Source organism: Choloepus didactylus, chromosome 2, assembly GCF_015220235.1.
Source record: "Choloepus didactylus isolate mChoDid1 chromosome 2, mChoDid1.pri, whole genome shotgun sequence".
Classification (NCBI taxonomy): Eukaryota; Metazoa; Chordata; class Mammalia; order Pilosa; family Megalonychidae; genus Choloepus; species Choloepus didactylus.
In genome coordinates this window covers 191,938,103-191,952,425 of record NC_051308.1, presented here as the reverse complement: position 1 = coordinate 191,952,425, position 14,323 = coordinate 191,938,103, and the positions used below count along the sequence as shown (strand labels likewise).

Here is a 14,323-nt window from a genome sequence, read left to right as displayed (position 1 = left end):
GGTATATGATGAGGAATACACTGATTTCCCAGGATATAGCAGTTTGTGAAAGTTACCGTATAAAATGAAGAAACCAATAATTGAGATCTTCACAGAAAAAAAAAAAAAAGATACCCATAAATATTTTAAACTTGCATATTATCTATGCACTGTGTGAGTATTTGTTTTCACTTCTGCAATCACTTACCTATATGGAGACTGAACTGATGTTGCTACAGTTGGCATGGCAGTTGCTGTAAGCATTTTTGTGGCTCTGGTCACAGCATGTGTTAGAGTGGGGCCACCAAGTGCTGAACTGGCTGCCTATAAAATATGCAATAATTCTATATCAGGGTTGTTCAGCCTCAGCTCTACTGACGTTTTGGGTCATGGAACTTTTTGTTGTAGGGGGCTATCCTGTGCATTCTAGGACATTTAGCAAGCATCTTTGACTTCTATACACTTGATGCCTGTAGCACCTACTCCCCAAGGTGTGACAACCAAAAAAAATCTCCAGACATGGCAAAATGTCTGGCAAAAGAGCCCCCAAATGAGATCTATTGTTCTATATATGTTAACATTTGAATGATGCCTCATTTAGGGGTATTTAAATACTGTAAATGTTTTTATGATAATATATTTAGATGAAGTCACAGACAACTTGCGAAATCCTACACAGGTTCTAGCACATATTCATCACCAGAAGGTTTAACTTATAGACATTTGGGGGCAGTAGCATTTTAAGCTTTTAGAATACTCTTTTTCAGTTATATAAAACTGAAATAAGCACCAACTGAGAATGAAAATGAATGTTTAATACTTTAACCCTCATACTGGAAATAAGGCACTGGAAATATATATGAGATAGTATTACACGGCAGGCTTCTAATGGACAAAGACAACCAATATCACCTACTACTGAGTGTCCTACTGTTGCCTTTAATAGCATTTGTGATATAAATGAGGTGAAGCCTGGGATAGGCAAGGAAAGGAAGCACGTGCTTGTATAAAAGTCACAGAGAAAGAAAATGGAGAAAAACAATAGATTAGAAGTGTGGAATATACAATAAACCTGTTTTCTAAAGAGAGTTTCTATACCCGAAAGAGAGGGAATTGAGACATGAGATTTACCATTAAGTACACTTCTGTATTGGGAGCATCAAGCCAAATATCTGTTCCCTATGCCACAATATGGTGCTGTTTACAAATTCTTCAGTAGGACCCAGCCATGAATATCAACATTATAGACTATCTCAAAATATAAAATTATAATAGGAAAAAGCCAAGTATTTATTTAAAAAACAGTTTAAATAAAATGTTACTCACTTCTAATCTTGTGTAGCAATCAGCAATGAATTTCTTATGTAAAGATACTGAATCCTGAAAGTAAGAGGTATATGGAAATTAAAATTAGCATTTTGTCATTTAGTTTTAATCATTACTAAGGACAAAATATAAGAAAAAAATGCCAATTTTTCAAGCATGCCAAGGATCACAACTTATCAGTGAAAATATGTATCATTTTCTGCTTTTTTTGTGTAGGAGTAATTTCTTTCTTTATATACCCACCTTCTTTAACCTAGGATTCAGATTAATGTAACTATAGTTTATGATTAACTGAATAGCTTCATTAGCAATTTCTTCATCAGGTGATTCCATGGCTATTTTCCAAATGAAATCCATTCCTATCAATTCCAGCTTTTCTACATACTGTTCAAAAGAAAAAAAAAAAAAAAACCTAAATTATATAGCACATCAAGGTCACAAAATTAAAGACAATTATTTTCTGTTGCACCAAGAGTCAACAACTCAAGTTTAATATGAATTAAGGCTGCAAAAAGCCACCTACATATGAAAACACTATTGTACTGACATGGAGCTTTAAAACAAAGAACAATCCACCACAGAAATACTGGGCAACCTCCATGTGAGCCAATATAGATAAAAAGTTTTCTCCAGACATCCCAAAACTCAAGCTGGACATCTATCCAGAAAGGCTAATGAAGCAGAAACAATGCAGGAATGAGATAGGCTCTTTCTTCAAAAGGAATTGGAATCAAGCTAGAAGTTATTACTAAGTCTTGGGGTCTGATCTGGTCTGGCCAAAGCTCAGTTAGAAATGGCAGGATCCAGGGCTTATATCTTATAAAAAATCTTACCACCCTAGGAAGCCAGGTTGTGAATGAAATGGATTTGGAAAAATAGCTGTTTTCTGCCTTTCTTTTTTAAGGTGCACTTGTAAATACAAACTGTAAACCTTCTATAGATCCTCATTTTCCTGCTTTACTGTCTACTCCTAACTTTCTCCCTGAAATCTTTGCCATTACCATCCCAGAAATGAAGATGTTGGAAGCTTAGATGTAACTGTCCCTACTCCAAATTCACTTGGCCACAGCAGGGCCACCAGCTGCCCCATGATCAGCAAGAACAGAGGGATCTGAGACATCCTGGACAACCGTGGAGGCCTGTTTATGCTGGAAAGTGAGGCTGGCATTACACCCTAAAAGAAGCTCCATCTTCAATGCAGAAGACAGCAGTCAAGGAGATGCCCCGTCTTTAAAGAATATGTGTTTTCTCTCAATTGTAACATGTTTTTGCTGAATATCACATTTTACAAGATACAAATTATCTAGATTTTTAATATCTAGATTTGAGAATAATGGACTTACCAACTGAGCTCCCTGTCTTTTCAATCGATGATCACAGAGATTCACATTTTCAAAAAAAGTCTTAAATAAGTTAAAACCTGAAATTACAAAACACCAGATTAAATCTATGCATTCTAAACAACACAGATAATCAAAAACAAAAGAGTCAAAGTGAATCAAAGACCTATATGTAAGAGCTCAAACTACAAAACTCTTAGAAGAAAACAGGTACAAATCTTCCTGACCTTAGATCAGGAAACAGTTTCTTAGATATGATGCCAAAAGCACAAGCAACAAAAGAAAAAACTGATAATAAGGACTTCATCAAATTTAAAACCACTTGATTTAAAGGACACTATCATGAAGTGAAAATGGGAGACAAATATTTGCAAATCATATATCTGCTAAGGAACTTATATCCAGACTTTATAAAGAACTTTTACAGTTCAATAATAAAAACAATTTAAAAATGGGCAAAGGATCTGATTAGACATTTCCCCAAAGAAGATATAAAAATGGTCAATCATCAGGGATTGATTTGGGTGATGAATGTACAACTATGTAATGGTACTGTGAACAATCGAAAATACGATTTGTTTTGTATGACTGAGTGGTATATGAATATATCTCAATAAAATGAAGATTAAAAAAAAAAAAAAAAAAGACATAATGCTGAGCAAAATAAGCCAGGCACAAAAAGAGAGATATTGTATGTTACCACTAATGTGAATTCTGTGAAAAATGTACAATGTTTTATACTGTAGAATGTAGGGGACCTAGAGATACCAATTAGTGGAGGGGGAATGATAATCTAATAAGAACAGATAAACTATGGAGGGTAATCTCAATGTTATGGGAATGCTCAGGAATGATTATGGTTTGTAAACTTTCTTGGATATAGTAAGATCATGTTGGAAGCAATAGAGTTATTTTAGGTTTTTTTTTTTTTTCTTATTCCTTTGTTTTCTTAGGGGTTGTTAATTTTCTTGGGGTATGGTAGGAACATGTTGGAAGCAATGTAGTTATTTTAGATTATTTGTTTTTCTTACTCCTCTGTTTGGACATGGTTTATTAATTTTCTTGGGGTATGGTAGGAACATATTGGAAGCAAAGTAGTTATTTTAGGTTATTTGTTTTCCTTAATCCATTGCTTTGTTTGAAATGTTGTGGGGTTTTATTGGTTGTTGTTTGCCTGTTTGTTTTTAATTTTTTGATAAACAAAGTTAAAAAATTGAAAAAAAATCAGTAGAAAAATGGGAGTAAAAACTAAATGACAAATAGGGTGGGATGGGGGGATGGTTTGGGTATTCTCTTTTCACTTTTATTTTTTATTCTTATTCTGATTCTTTCTGATGTAAGGAAAATGTTCAGAAATAGATTGTGGTGATGAACGCATAACTATATGATCATACTGTGAACAGTTGATTGTATACCATGGATGACTGTATGGTTTATGAATATATTTCAATAAAACTGAATTAAAAAAAAAAAATGGTCAATCAGCACATGAAAATAAACTCAACATCGTTAGCCACCAGGGATATGCAAATCACAAGATACCACTTCACACCCACTACAATTCCTATAATACAAAAGACAAATAACAAGTGTTGGTGACAATGTGGAGAAATTGGAACCCTCATACATTCCTGCTTGAAAAGCAATATGGTACAGATGCTTTGGAAAAGATTTGCAGCTCCTGAAAATTTTAAAGATATAGTTACCATTATATAACCCAGAAATTCCACTCCTAGGTACATACCTAAGAAAAATGAAGACCTGTGTTCACACAAAAACTTGCATATGAATATTCACAGCAGCATTAATGATAATAGTCAAAAAGTGAAAACCAAAATGCCCATCAACTGATGAACAGATAAACAAAATGTGGTATATCCATACAAAGGAATATTATTCAGCTATAAAAAGGAATGAAGTACTGATAAACGCTACAACCTGGATGAAGAACCTTGAAGACATGTTGAGTGAAATAAGCCAGAACCAAAAGGACAGAAATCTGAAATTTATATGAAATATCCAGAATAGCGTAATCCATAGAGACAGAAAACAGATTAGAGGTTGCCAGAGGCTGGGGGAATGGGGAGTGACTGCTAATAGGTATGGGGTTTCTCTAAAAGTGAAGAAAATTTCTGAAATTAGACAGTGGTGATGACTGCATAACTCTGTGAATAAACTGAAAACTACTAAATAGTATACTTTAAAAAGGTGAATTTTATTGTATGTGACTTTTAACTCAATTAAAAATTCAATTAAAAAAGATTTCTATACTTTGACAATTTTTATCTTAATGAATCATTTTTGTACTAAATGTGGCAATTTGAGTTATCAAGTCATATAATTTAAAATTTAATTATAAAATACTATTAATGTAAAAACAAATTTATCTATTTATATAAATATATGATTATATATAGATGTGTCTTTATAAATAGAAGAAAAAGTCAGAAAGGATATTCCAAACTGTTTAGTTGCTTCTGAGAAGTGGAATTAGAGGAACAGGAAGAAAAGATTTATTAATTTAAAGAACTGAAAAAATATGACTTCAAGGTTTTTTCCTACCATTCATAGTGATTTCATATGACTCCAATTTAAGAATTTTCTCCTTGAAGAGCTGCTGCTGAACATCACTCTCAAGATCATGCTGCCCTTTTGTAAACCATTCAAAACACATCTGTGGATTAAGACAAACATTACCCTGTAACTAAAATCCATTTCAGACAAAGGCATACTCCAAACTGGGGAGTTAAAGATAAATTATTTTGAATATTTCAAAAATTTATATTGACAAAACACCACTTAAAACTGAAGTGCTCAGAACTCTGGACCTAACTGAAGCAGCTACTGGCAATCTTTCCCACTTAGATAATGAAAATAAATGCTTATACTTTCCACTGAATTTTATGTTTGGGTTTTTCCAGTTACATTTATTAAGCCTTACCATGTACCAGGCACTGTGCTAGGCAATGTCACATATTTAATTATTTCAACAATCCTATGAAGTAGTTAATATTATTCTGTAAAGTGAGACGAGGAAACAGATTCACTGAAAGAAAGTCAAAGCAGGTGTTCTGTTCCTGTTCTAATCTAGTTTTTAGCTATCCAATGAGATTTTTAGAAAATTTTCTATGCAATTTATTCTTCTTTAGTGTTACAACATCATTACAGGTACTCAAAGATTTTGTTGGCAATTAAAAATTAGTTTTATGGGAGGGAAAAAATGAAAAAGATACAACTAGAGTTCTTTGTATCACATGGCTGAATTTTCTATTTTATCCTGAATGGTATCAAAATTACCAAAGAACTCAAGCATTTATTTACACTATAGATACATATATCATATAAAATATCCTTTCAGCACTTAAAATTCCTGACCTATTAGTATGAATACGTGCTTAGGTAAATTGAAGTATTTAGAAATGAAGGTGTGCGACATGTAAAAAATGTTAGATATTTAAATTTAATTCCTGCCTCACTTCACCCATAACACCATTTTCTTACCTCTCTATCTAATTCACAAACATCCTGACCAGTCACAAGACACTCCCAAATTTCCTTGGCACGATTCCAACCCAGATACAGAGTAGCTTCTTGCAAGAAAAATGCCAGAAATTTTAGATGTGCTTCTAAATACTGCAAAAAGAAATGATGCTAATTAGTTAACTCCAGGCATTCGTACTTAAAAGCAAATTAAAAAAAAAAGAACAACTTTAAAATTTAAAGTTTTAACAAATGCTTTTTCATATCATTTATGGTGCAATAAATGTGATAAATCTGTTTATAAGTTGACAGTATAATGTACGTATTGAGCTATTGCAAATTCAGTTGCTTTTAGATGCCAATACAATATAATGTCAGCAATCTCAAAGTAAAACACCATAAACTCACAACTGGTGAGTCTCAACTAAGATTTTTTTCTAATTTTTTAAAAACAATAGTATTACTGATCAATTGACTTGAAAAACAAAAGTCATTATCCACAGAATTAATGACTATTATTTTGAGATCAATGACAAAGAAAGGGTGTTTAACTTTATTACATTATCGTATGCAATTCTTGGTGATTTACAGAAAGATTTACCGACAAATATTTTTCTGAACTTTTGTTTTGAAATAATTATAGTCAAGTTACAGAACTGTTCCATCACTAAGAGATAATTCATGCTACCCCTTTATAGTCACAAGCAATAAACATTATAAATACTATTTTCATAAATCAAGGGCAAAAAAGTCAAATGAGTGCTGTGTATCATGAAACAAAACACAATGCCTGATACCTCCCGGTAAGTGTATCGGCCATCCACTAGTGTGGATCCAGTTAAGCCTCCAGGGCCTGCCATGGCAGCTGCAAGTCGATGACAAGCTATCAAACTTCCTGTTACCAATTTGACTATTTCAAAATTTTTCTTCAAGTCTTGAATAATGCTCTTGGCAAAAACAACAAAAAGAAAATTGGAATGAGAATTTGCAATTATTCTTAGCTTAACACAAATTTCTATTTTTAGGATGTACTGCTAGGTAAGGGATAGCAAACAAAGACTTCCTCACTCACATTTCCTACCTAAAATTAAATAGAGCCAATCTGGTATGTATATTTATTACCTATTGTTTACTACTCTGCTTATTTTTTGCTTCTAAAAGAGATTTCTTTTTTATTGCTAGAGAAAAAAGTCTTTCAAATGAACTATTTCACTTATATGGTTTTCCAGATCTTTCTCCCCAAGACTATTACACTGAGAAGGCTTTAGCTCCTTAAGTAAACTTATCTTTTTACAAAAGGAAACTTTTGAATATTTTCAATCATATTTCTAAAATATTACTCTAGTTTTTAAAAATTGGCTTAATTATTTCAATAAGTTAAAGAAATAAAAAATAAATGAATTAGGGGTATATCAAAAGAAAAGCTGCATAGAAATGAAAGCAGAATGATGTTCAAACTTAAAATTATTAAGTAATGTAACTGAATTACACTAATAACCATAAAAATGTAAAACAGTGACTATAAAATTCAGCAGTTTCAGTCTTATGCGTTATTATAAAAGGTTATGCAAATAATTGGGTAATAATCAAATATAGCTATACTCTTACCTTGTCTTGCTTTTGATAAGTTTGCTTTATAAATGAACGGGTGATTTCATGGAGCTGACGCAAAGCTGGTACCACCCATACAAACTGGGGATTATTAAGTTGAGATGACTAGAGTTAAAAAGAAGTTACATTAATTAAATTAAGAAGTAAATGGCAGACTAAATTAATTAGCTATAAAAAATTTCCAAGTCAATTAGCTTTTATTACATATTCCATTATTTTTCTCTTCACATTGCTCAATTATAGCTTATCTCCACGCACTCATAATTCAGTGTCCAACTTCTTATTCTGCATGCAATTTCCTAAGGCCAGGAACTGCAAACGGGAGTGGATGTGAAACGACAGTATATATAAGGATACATCAGCAAAAAACAGACGACAAGGAATTAGCAACTTCAGAGGATAGATTAAGTAGCATAGGCTGCTAAGACATGTTGACATAAATAAAATGACAGCAAAAGCTAAACTTGGATAATCCTGAACTGGCTGATAAGTAAAATGGCACAAAAATATAGCTTTCTCTGATTATATGATTAAGATACCAATGATATGATCAAGACATTGACAGTGGTCTAAATATTTAAGGAGGTTTTCATGACCTGTCTGTATCTCCTGGTTAAAACAATTTAATAACAGGTAATTCTATTTTTTTAAAGTATTATAGTCACTTTACACTAATACTGCACTTTATACTTTTCAAACACTTTCAAATATATTATTTCTGAAACTGGTAGAGATGACAATCCAGATCTTCATGGTACATATCTGAAAAGTCTGATGTTTACACAATACTCTTTACAAAGAGAATTGCTTTTTAATAAACAGTATCTTTCAAACAATGAGATTTTATACCCTACTTCACTACAAAATTTGGTAAGAATTTCAGATTAAATATTATCAATCAATTGACCAATTATTATGTCTCTAACCAAAACACTGGATAAAAACTGAAGCCCCTTAACATTTAAAGACCGAGTTTGATTATTAAAAGCCTTCTTGTTTTGTCAAGTTTTCCTGTAGGACGAAGACCCCAATGGGGGAAAAAAACTTTTTATGTCTTCTGCAGAAAAAATCTTACTAAGGAATATGTAAAAATTAGAAAGCTACTGCCAAAACAATACTGCTTTCCTTGACTCAGGGAAATTAGCCAGTCGGCAAATAGTATATTTTGTGGATTCTAAGACACAGGTTTTAAAAATTTCTGAAATTGATACTTCTTACAATTATGTCACAAGAAACTTATCAGCCACCATGCATAAGAGTAAATTTTGATATAGCTGTCCTTACCCAAGTACACGCAAACTTAGCTATATACATAAGTTATATATACATGACTGTAAAAATAAAGGTATTTGTTCGTCTACCTGTCATTTTAGTTGTTACTTGGTATAGGTAGTGCCAAACAAGGATGGATTTTGAACCTAAATTTGGATCGCTAATTTGTATTGAAAATGTTAACAAAAAAGATCACACTATGATGAAGCACTGACTGGCCTGCCATGTATGTCAATGCAATTAAAAGCAAAGAAACTGCCAACAGTCTCAGACTAAAGAATTTTTCAAAACCAGGAGAAGGTGGTGTGTCAGACTCATACCCTGTGAAGGGCAACATCACTCAGGCATTAAATGTCTCTCAGTCCAAAGCAGAACTTAATTCAAGAGTATATAAAACTCAATTAAAGGAAAAAAGAAGCTGAGCTTTATGAAAAAGAAGCATACAAAACTCCAAATTCTTCAAAATGCCTTGAAATTACACATTCAAGCTTAAAGACTTCAGAGGTCAAAAGTACTACTATAGCCAAAGTGAAGCTGTACGTGACTGGTCAAAAAAAGGCTTAGACCAAAATCTGTTCCTGACTCTAAAGAACAGTATGCAATCATAAAGATAAATATAAGCTATTGTTGATTGGTAAATATAAAATATACAACTTTTTTTTCTTCTCTGCAAATTTATTAAATCTGTGATGCATGCTGCAATCATTGGCATCTTAGAATCAGAGAAATAAGGTATACATTAACGGACAACTACTCGTGAGACTAGCTAAGATATTTCTGCTAAAATAAAGTTGTGAAATGACAATAATGAACACTCTTTAAGACTAAACTCACACTGATATCTTCCTGCAAGGACTACAAAAATTAGGATACGACTATAAACCCTTTAGCAATAAAAGTATTGTTATGACCAGTGAAGTCAATTATGGTTAGAATATTTTTATTTAATAATGAAAACAATCCTTTGAAGGTAATTCATTATACAATAAAATTGAGAAGAAAAAAATCATACAAAATTGGAATTTAAGAATTATTTCTGATACAGCCTCTCTAAAGTTTAGCAAACAGGAAAGATGTTACTTATTTCATTTTATCTATGACATTATGTTCCTAAGTTACAAGAAAAACTTTAATTATTCTTCTCCAATTACAAAAGGGCAAAAGACTTTGGTAAACAATAAAAATGAACATGTCTGATAATGTCATAGAGTTGAGGTTTCATAAGCAGAAGTTAATGGGATATCCAAATCAGACTCTTAAAGTTAGATGAAACCTTAGAGACCAGCTGGCTGAACCTGCAAACCTATGCCTTCATCCCCCTTATTTGTCAGGGCTAAATGACTGACAAGTCTCTTAGTATTTCCAGTCATGTGGAACTCACTACCTCAGGAGGCAGCATATTCTATTTTCAGACTGTTCTCACAGAAAGTTCTTTTATCTATCATATTGAAACATGCCTCCTCATAACTTCTTAGGAGACATAAAGAGTAAGTTGAACTAAACTTCTTTGTAATGATCCTCTAAATAGCTGAAGAAACCTTTCATATTCTTTCTCAAGTTCTCTCTTCTCAAAGCTGAACATCCCCACTTCCTCATCTGTCTTGTTCTTCCAGACTTGGCCACCTATCTAGAACCAAAGTAAAAATTTTTGCATGGGAGAAAATTTTAAAATATATTTCCTCCTGTACTGTACTAACCACATCACTGTGAGACTGTTTGTATGGTGACTTTCACTTTCAGTTACATGTTTCGGCACTTGACTATGGATAAGTAACGATTTTTAGTGTCCTTGTAAGGTGAAGTAAGAGGAAGGGAACCAACATTTACTGAAAGCACTATGCCAGGGCCTTAAGATAATATAATGACTTAAGGAATATGCAAACACTACTAATTGAATAAAAATGGTTTTTTGGTTTAGTAATCTTTTTTTGGATGAGACATTTAAACTTTTTAAATGAAGGAAAAAGAAGTGAAATAAGAGGGGAAAGGGTTGGGGATAGACAGTGGAAGGCACAAAGGAAGCAAAGGAAAGAGGACCAAGGGAGCCAAGGGTATCCTGGCAGAATCTACAGAAATAAAGGTCAGAATTTCTTGAACACAACAGTGGAACTTGGGAATTTTAAGAGTATCAAAAGCAGAGGGAAGGGAAATCAGTTGGTGGGAAAGAGGTAGCTGAGGGTGGGAGGGGAATTAGAGGTGGGTGATCTTGTCTTACCCTTTGCTTAGTTTCTGTGTAGCCTGGCAGGGAGACATAATCCCCAGTCAGCCCACCTTGCTGCCTGGCAGGAAAGGGCATAGCATAGAAAAACACCTTTAGTGGCAGTATATAATTCATCCCCCTGCCTGGAGTCATATCCAGGGGGCTTTGATCTCCTACTGCCCCCCTCCAGCAATGTGTAATTAAGAGAGTATCCGTGAAAGCACTTAGTAAACTGAAAAGTGCTACATAAATTCAAGATATTATTATTAGGAATGAAATAATGGTTCACCAGAAATTTCTTTACAGGGAGCTGTGTGGAAATGAAAAAGGAAGAACGTTCCTTTCAAGACTCTCAAAGTGACTCCAAAAATTTCCCTGTAACTTTTTGAGAAGTTTTATTATAAAACAACAGACATGAATGAAGTGACTGCAGAGAGAAGCAATAAAGATGCAGTGATGCTACTGGCTAAAAGAGCTAAGTAATGCTTAGCTGTAACAAGGAAGGAACAGAGAAGGTCAGAAAGGATTTCCTGGTTTCTAAAGCCATTTTTCTGAAGGGAGGGCAGGTCCCTTCAGCTATGACCTTCGTATCTATAAAGAAATGTGTCTTGCTGAGAAGAAAAGACCATTTTCTATAGATACCCTTTTTTTCTCTTCAGATCTAAATTCCTTCAGTAACTCTAGATGAGTTTCAATCATAAAGACAGAGACTGCTAAATTATCTGAATCAGTGAGCTGAGAAAAACTGGAAAAATTCAAATTGCACTTGAGTAGAAAGAGATCAATGTTGTTGAATTAAAGGAATAATTTCCCATAATACGGGCGTTATCCACTCCAGTTTGTGAATGACTTTTAAAATCTCTAAGGCTAGGTTTATATGTAGAAAACTCACTTGATCAAATTTTCAATGTCAGAAACATAAAACATAAAGTTCTTAAATGCCCTCAACTGAACTTTACAACCAAATATAACTAAAGAGAATAAAAGTCCATTGAGTTACCAAAGCCTCTTTGGAGCTAAAAGAGTCTCTAAAAATACCAATGAAAATGACTTAGCAGTATTCATGATCATTAAAGATCCTTTAAATAAATACTTAATGAAAATGAAGGAAAATGTTTTACCACTGAAATTCCTAAACCACTAGTTATTTTACCAAAACCTTTTTCTTATGTTAATAATAAAATGGGTGAAACCCCTCCCATACTAGGCTTTAAGTTTGGTCAGTGTAGACTGAGGGCCTCAGTGGGAGGAGGATGCCCCTTGGATTAGGGCTGCTGCAAGGATGGAAGCATGCTCCCTTGGGCTGGCCACTGTGATCATTCCTCTCAGAGGAGAGCTGCTTTATCTGCTAATCTTCATTTCAAAGGTCACACATGTTCAGTAACCTGGAGACCAGAATCCCATCCTTCTTGCAGTCACCACCCAATCCCACCTTGTAAAACTGAGCCCCAGCAACAGACACTCACTCAATAAATGTCTAAGGAATTACTTTAGGAACAGGTCTGAAACAAGAACCGGAAAAACACCCATGTGCCAATAATGAACTAACCCATTCTTCCTTTCTTTCTCCCTCTCTTACTCTGTTAATATACCTCTGTTTCTCCCTCAAGGGCACACTTAATTAGAATCTACTGTACTTATCAAAATTGTGCGTACTATGGATTTAATTTAAAAAGAAAAACTAACTTGAAGGTCTTATAATTGTATGATCATAACATAATAAAACCATTTTCAATGTGACCCTGGATATTTTTCCTCTGAGAGTCAATAACTACCAGAGCTTTAAATAATAAAGCCTAGGTCATAAACAAATATTTAAACATCAACTTTCAAGTTTGTAAAGAACATCACTCTAAGATTAAAATTAATATTTTAATATTATGATGCAATTTATTAAAGGGAATTAAACTAGCATACCTTGAAGTTGGTTCCACATGAAAATTCTTACCTTGAATCCATCCTTCTTGTTTTTTTCCAAACCTGACCATTCTCCAGGCTGAAAATTCATTTTGAGAGAAACATAAGTGACTTGGTGACTTAGATGCTAAGTTAAGAGCTTCCAGACAGGACATTTAGTTTGATTTACACAACAAGGGAGGAAAATTACTAAGCTCTAATCACTCGGGTAATAATGTTGTTCTGACAATAAAATTAGACCAAAGATAAAACCCACCCTTTTAATATCTTCTATGCACTTGATGATGTAGCTCCTCTTGATTGCTTCTTTCACTGCATACGCGTCACTAAGGATCGTCAGGTGCTCCTCCAAGGCTTGCTGAATGAGGCTACTGGGCAGGGTTGGAAGATGAGCCAGTTCCCAGAGGACGTCTAACACCTATGATAATATCACATATGGTGAGCAACCAATATGCAAATATAACTGCTTTAAATATTTGTAGCTAGAAAAATTCATTTGATTCTCCTGCCTTTCCAGAAGTGGTCTCAAAGCGAGCTTCCCGGCCTATTCGTCCTATCAGGCTCAAGAGCTTCTGTCTTACTCTATCAGTCTCAATCTCCCAGCTCTATGGAACAGAAAATAAAAGACACAATCCAATATTATCAAACTGGTAAAATATGCAAAAAACTAAACTTGAGCTGAAAGAATTTAACAAAGCCAGAAGAACACATTTAAACACTACTAACGTGGAATGTGGGAGGACTGCAAAATGAGCTTATTTTAAGAAAATTTAAAAGTAAGCAAGTTTGACTAAACACATACCTTCTGAATGAGAACAAACAAATGATTAAGCTGATCTGAGTTAAATTTCACAGCTGCTGCAGCAATAATAGTATGAATATTCTCAATCACAGTAGATGATTGTCCTGACTAGAAAAGGAGACATTGGAAAAAAGTTTAGTAACACCTAAGTCCTGTCCCTGGCAGTCTATAAAAGTCAAAGAAAAAAAAAAAAGTAACACAGATAAATGGATTCCAGTCTAACAAGCATGTAACAGCATAATATTTGCAAGACTAAATGAAGCAAACATTATTAATGGTTATCAGTTGGCCTTACTTAAGTTCCTGAAAGCAGTAAATCTTTAAAAGGGCAATATAAAAAAAAAAAAAGAGAATCAAGGTCTCCATCAGACATATTCATCTCAGGAGGAGAATAAA

General features: G+C 33.6%; 1 protein-coding gene across 3 annotated transcripts in view; it reads right to left on the bottom strand.

The window, feature by feature from the left end:
• USP24 (ubiquitin specific peptidase 24) overlaps positions 1-14,323 on the bottom strand; it is a 153,859-nt gene that overhangs the window by 70,474 nt on the left and 69,062 nt on the right. For all 3 annotated transcript variants that reach the window (XM_037827113.1, XM_037827114.1, XM_037827115.1), the window contains exons 13-24: positions 13,928-14,035; positions 13,635-13,730; positions 13,382-13,543; positions 13,157-13,204; positions 7,734-7,841; positions 6,923-7,072; positions 6,147-6,278; positions 5,208-5,319; positions 2,649-2,725; positions 1,549-1,689; positions 1,306-1,359; positions 188-303 (exon numbers count right to left, since the gene is read on the bottom strand). In XM_037827113.1, the coding sequence (XP_037683041.1) occupies positions 188-303; positions 1,306-1,359; positions 1,549-1,689; positions 2,649-2,725; positions 5,208-5,319; positions 6,147-6,278; positions 6,923-7,072; positions 7,734-7,841; positions 13,157-13,204; positions 13,382-13,543; positions 13,635-13,730; positions 13,928-14,035 (1,304 nt within the window). The remainder of the gene's footprint in view (positions 1-187; positions 304-1,305; positions 1,360-1,548; positions 1,690-2,648; positions 2,726-5,207; positions 5,320-6,146; positions 6,279-6,922; positions 7,073-7,733; positions 7,842-13,156; positions 13,205-13,381; positions 13,544-13,634; positions 13,731-13,927; positions 14,036-14,323) is intronic.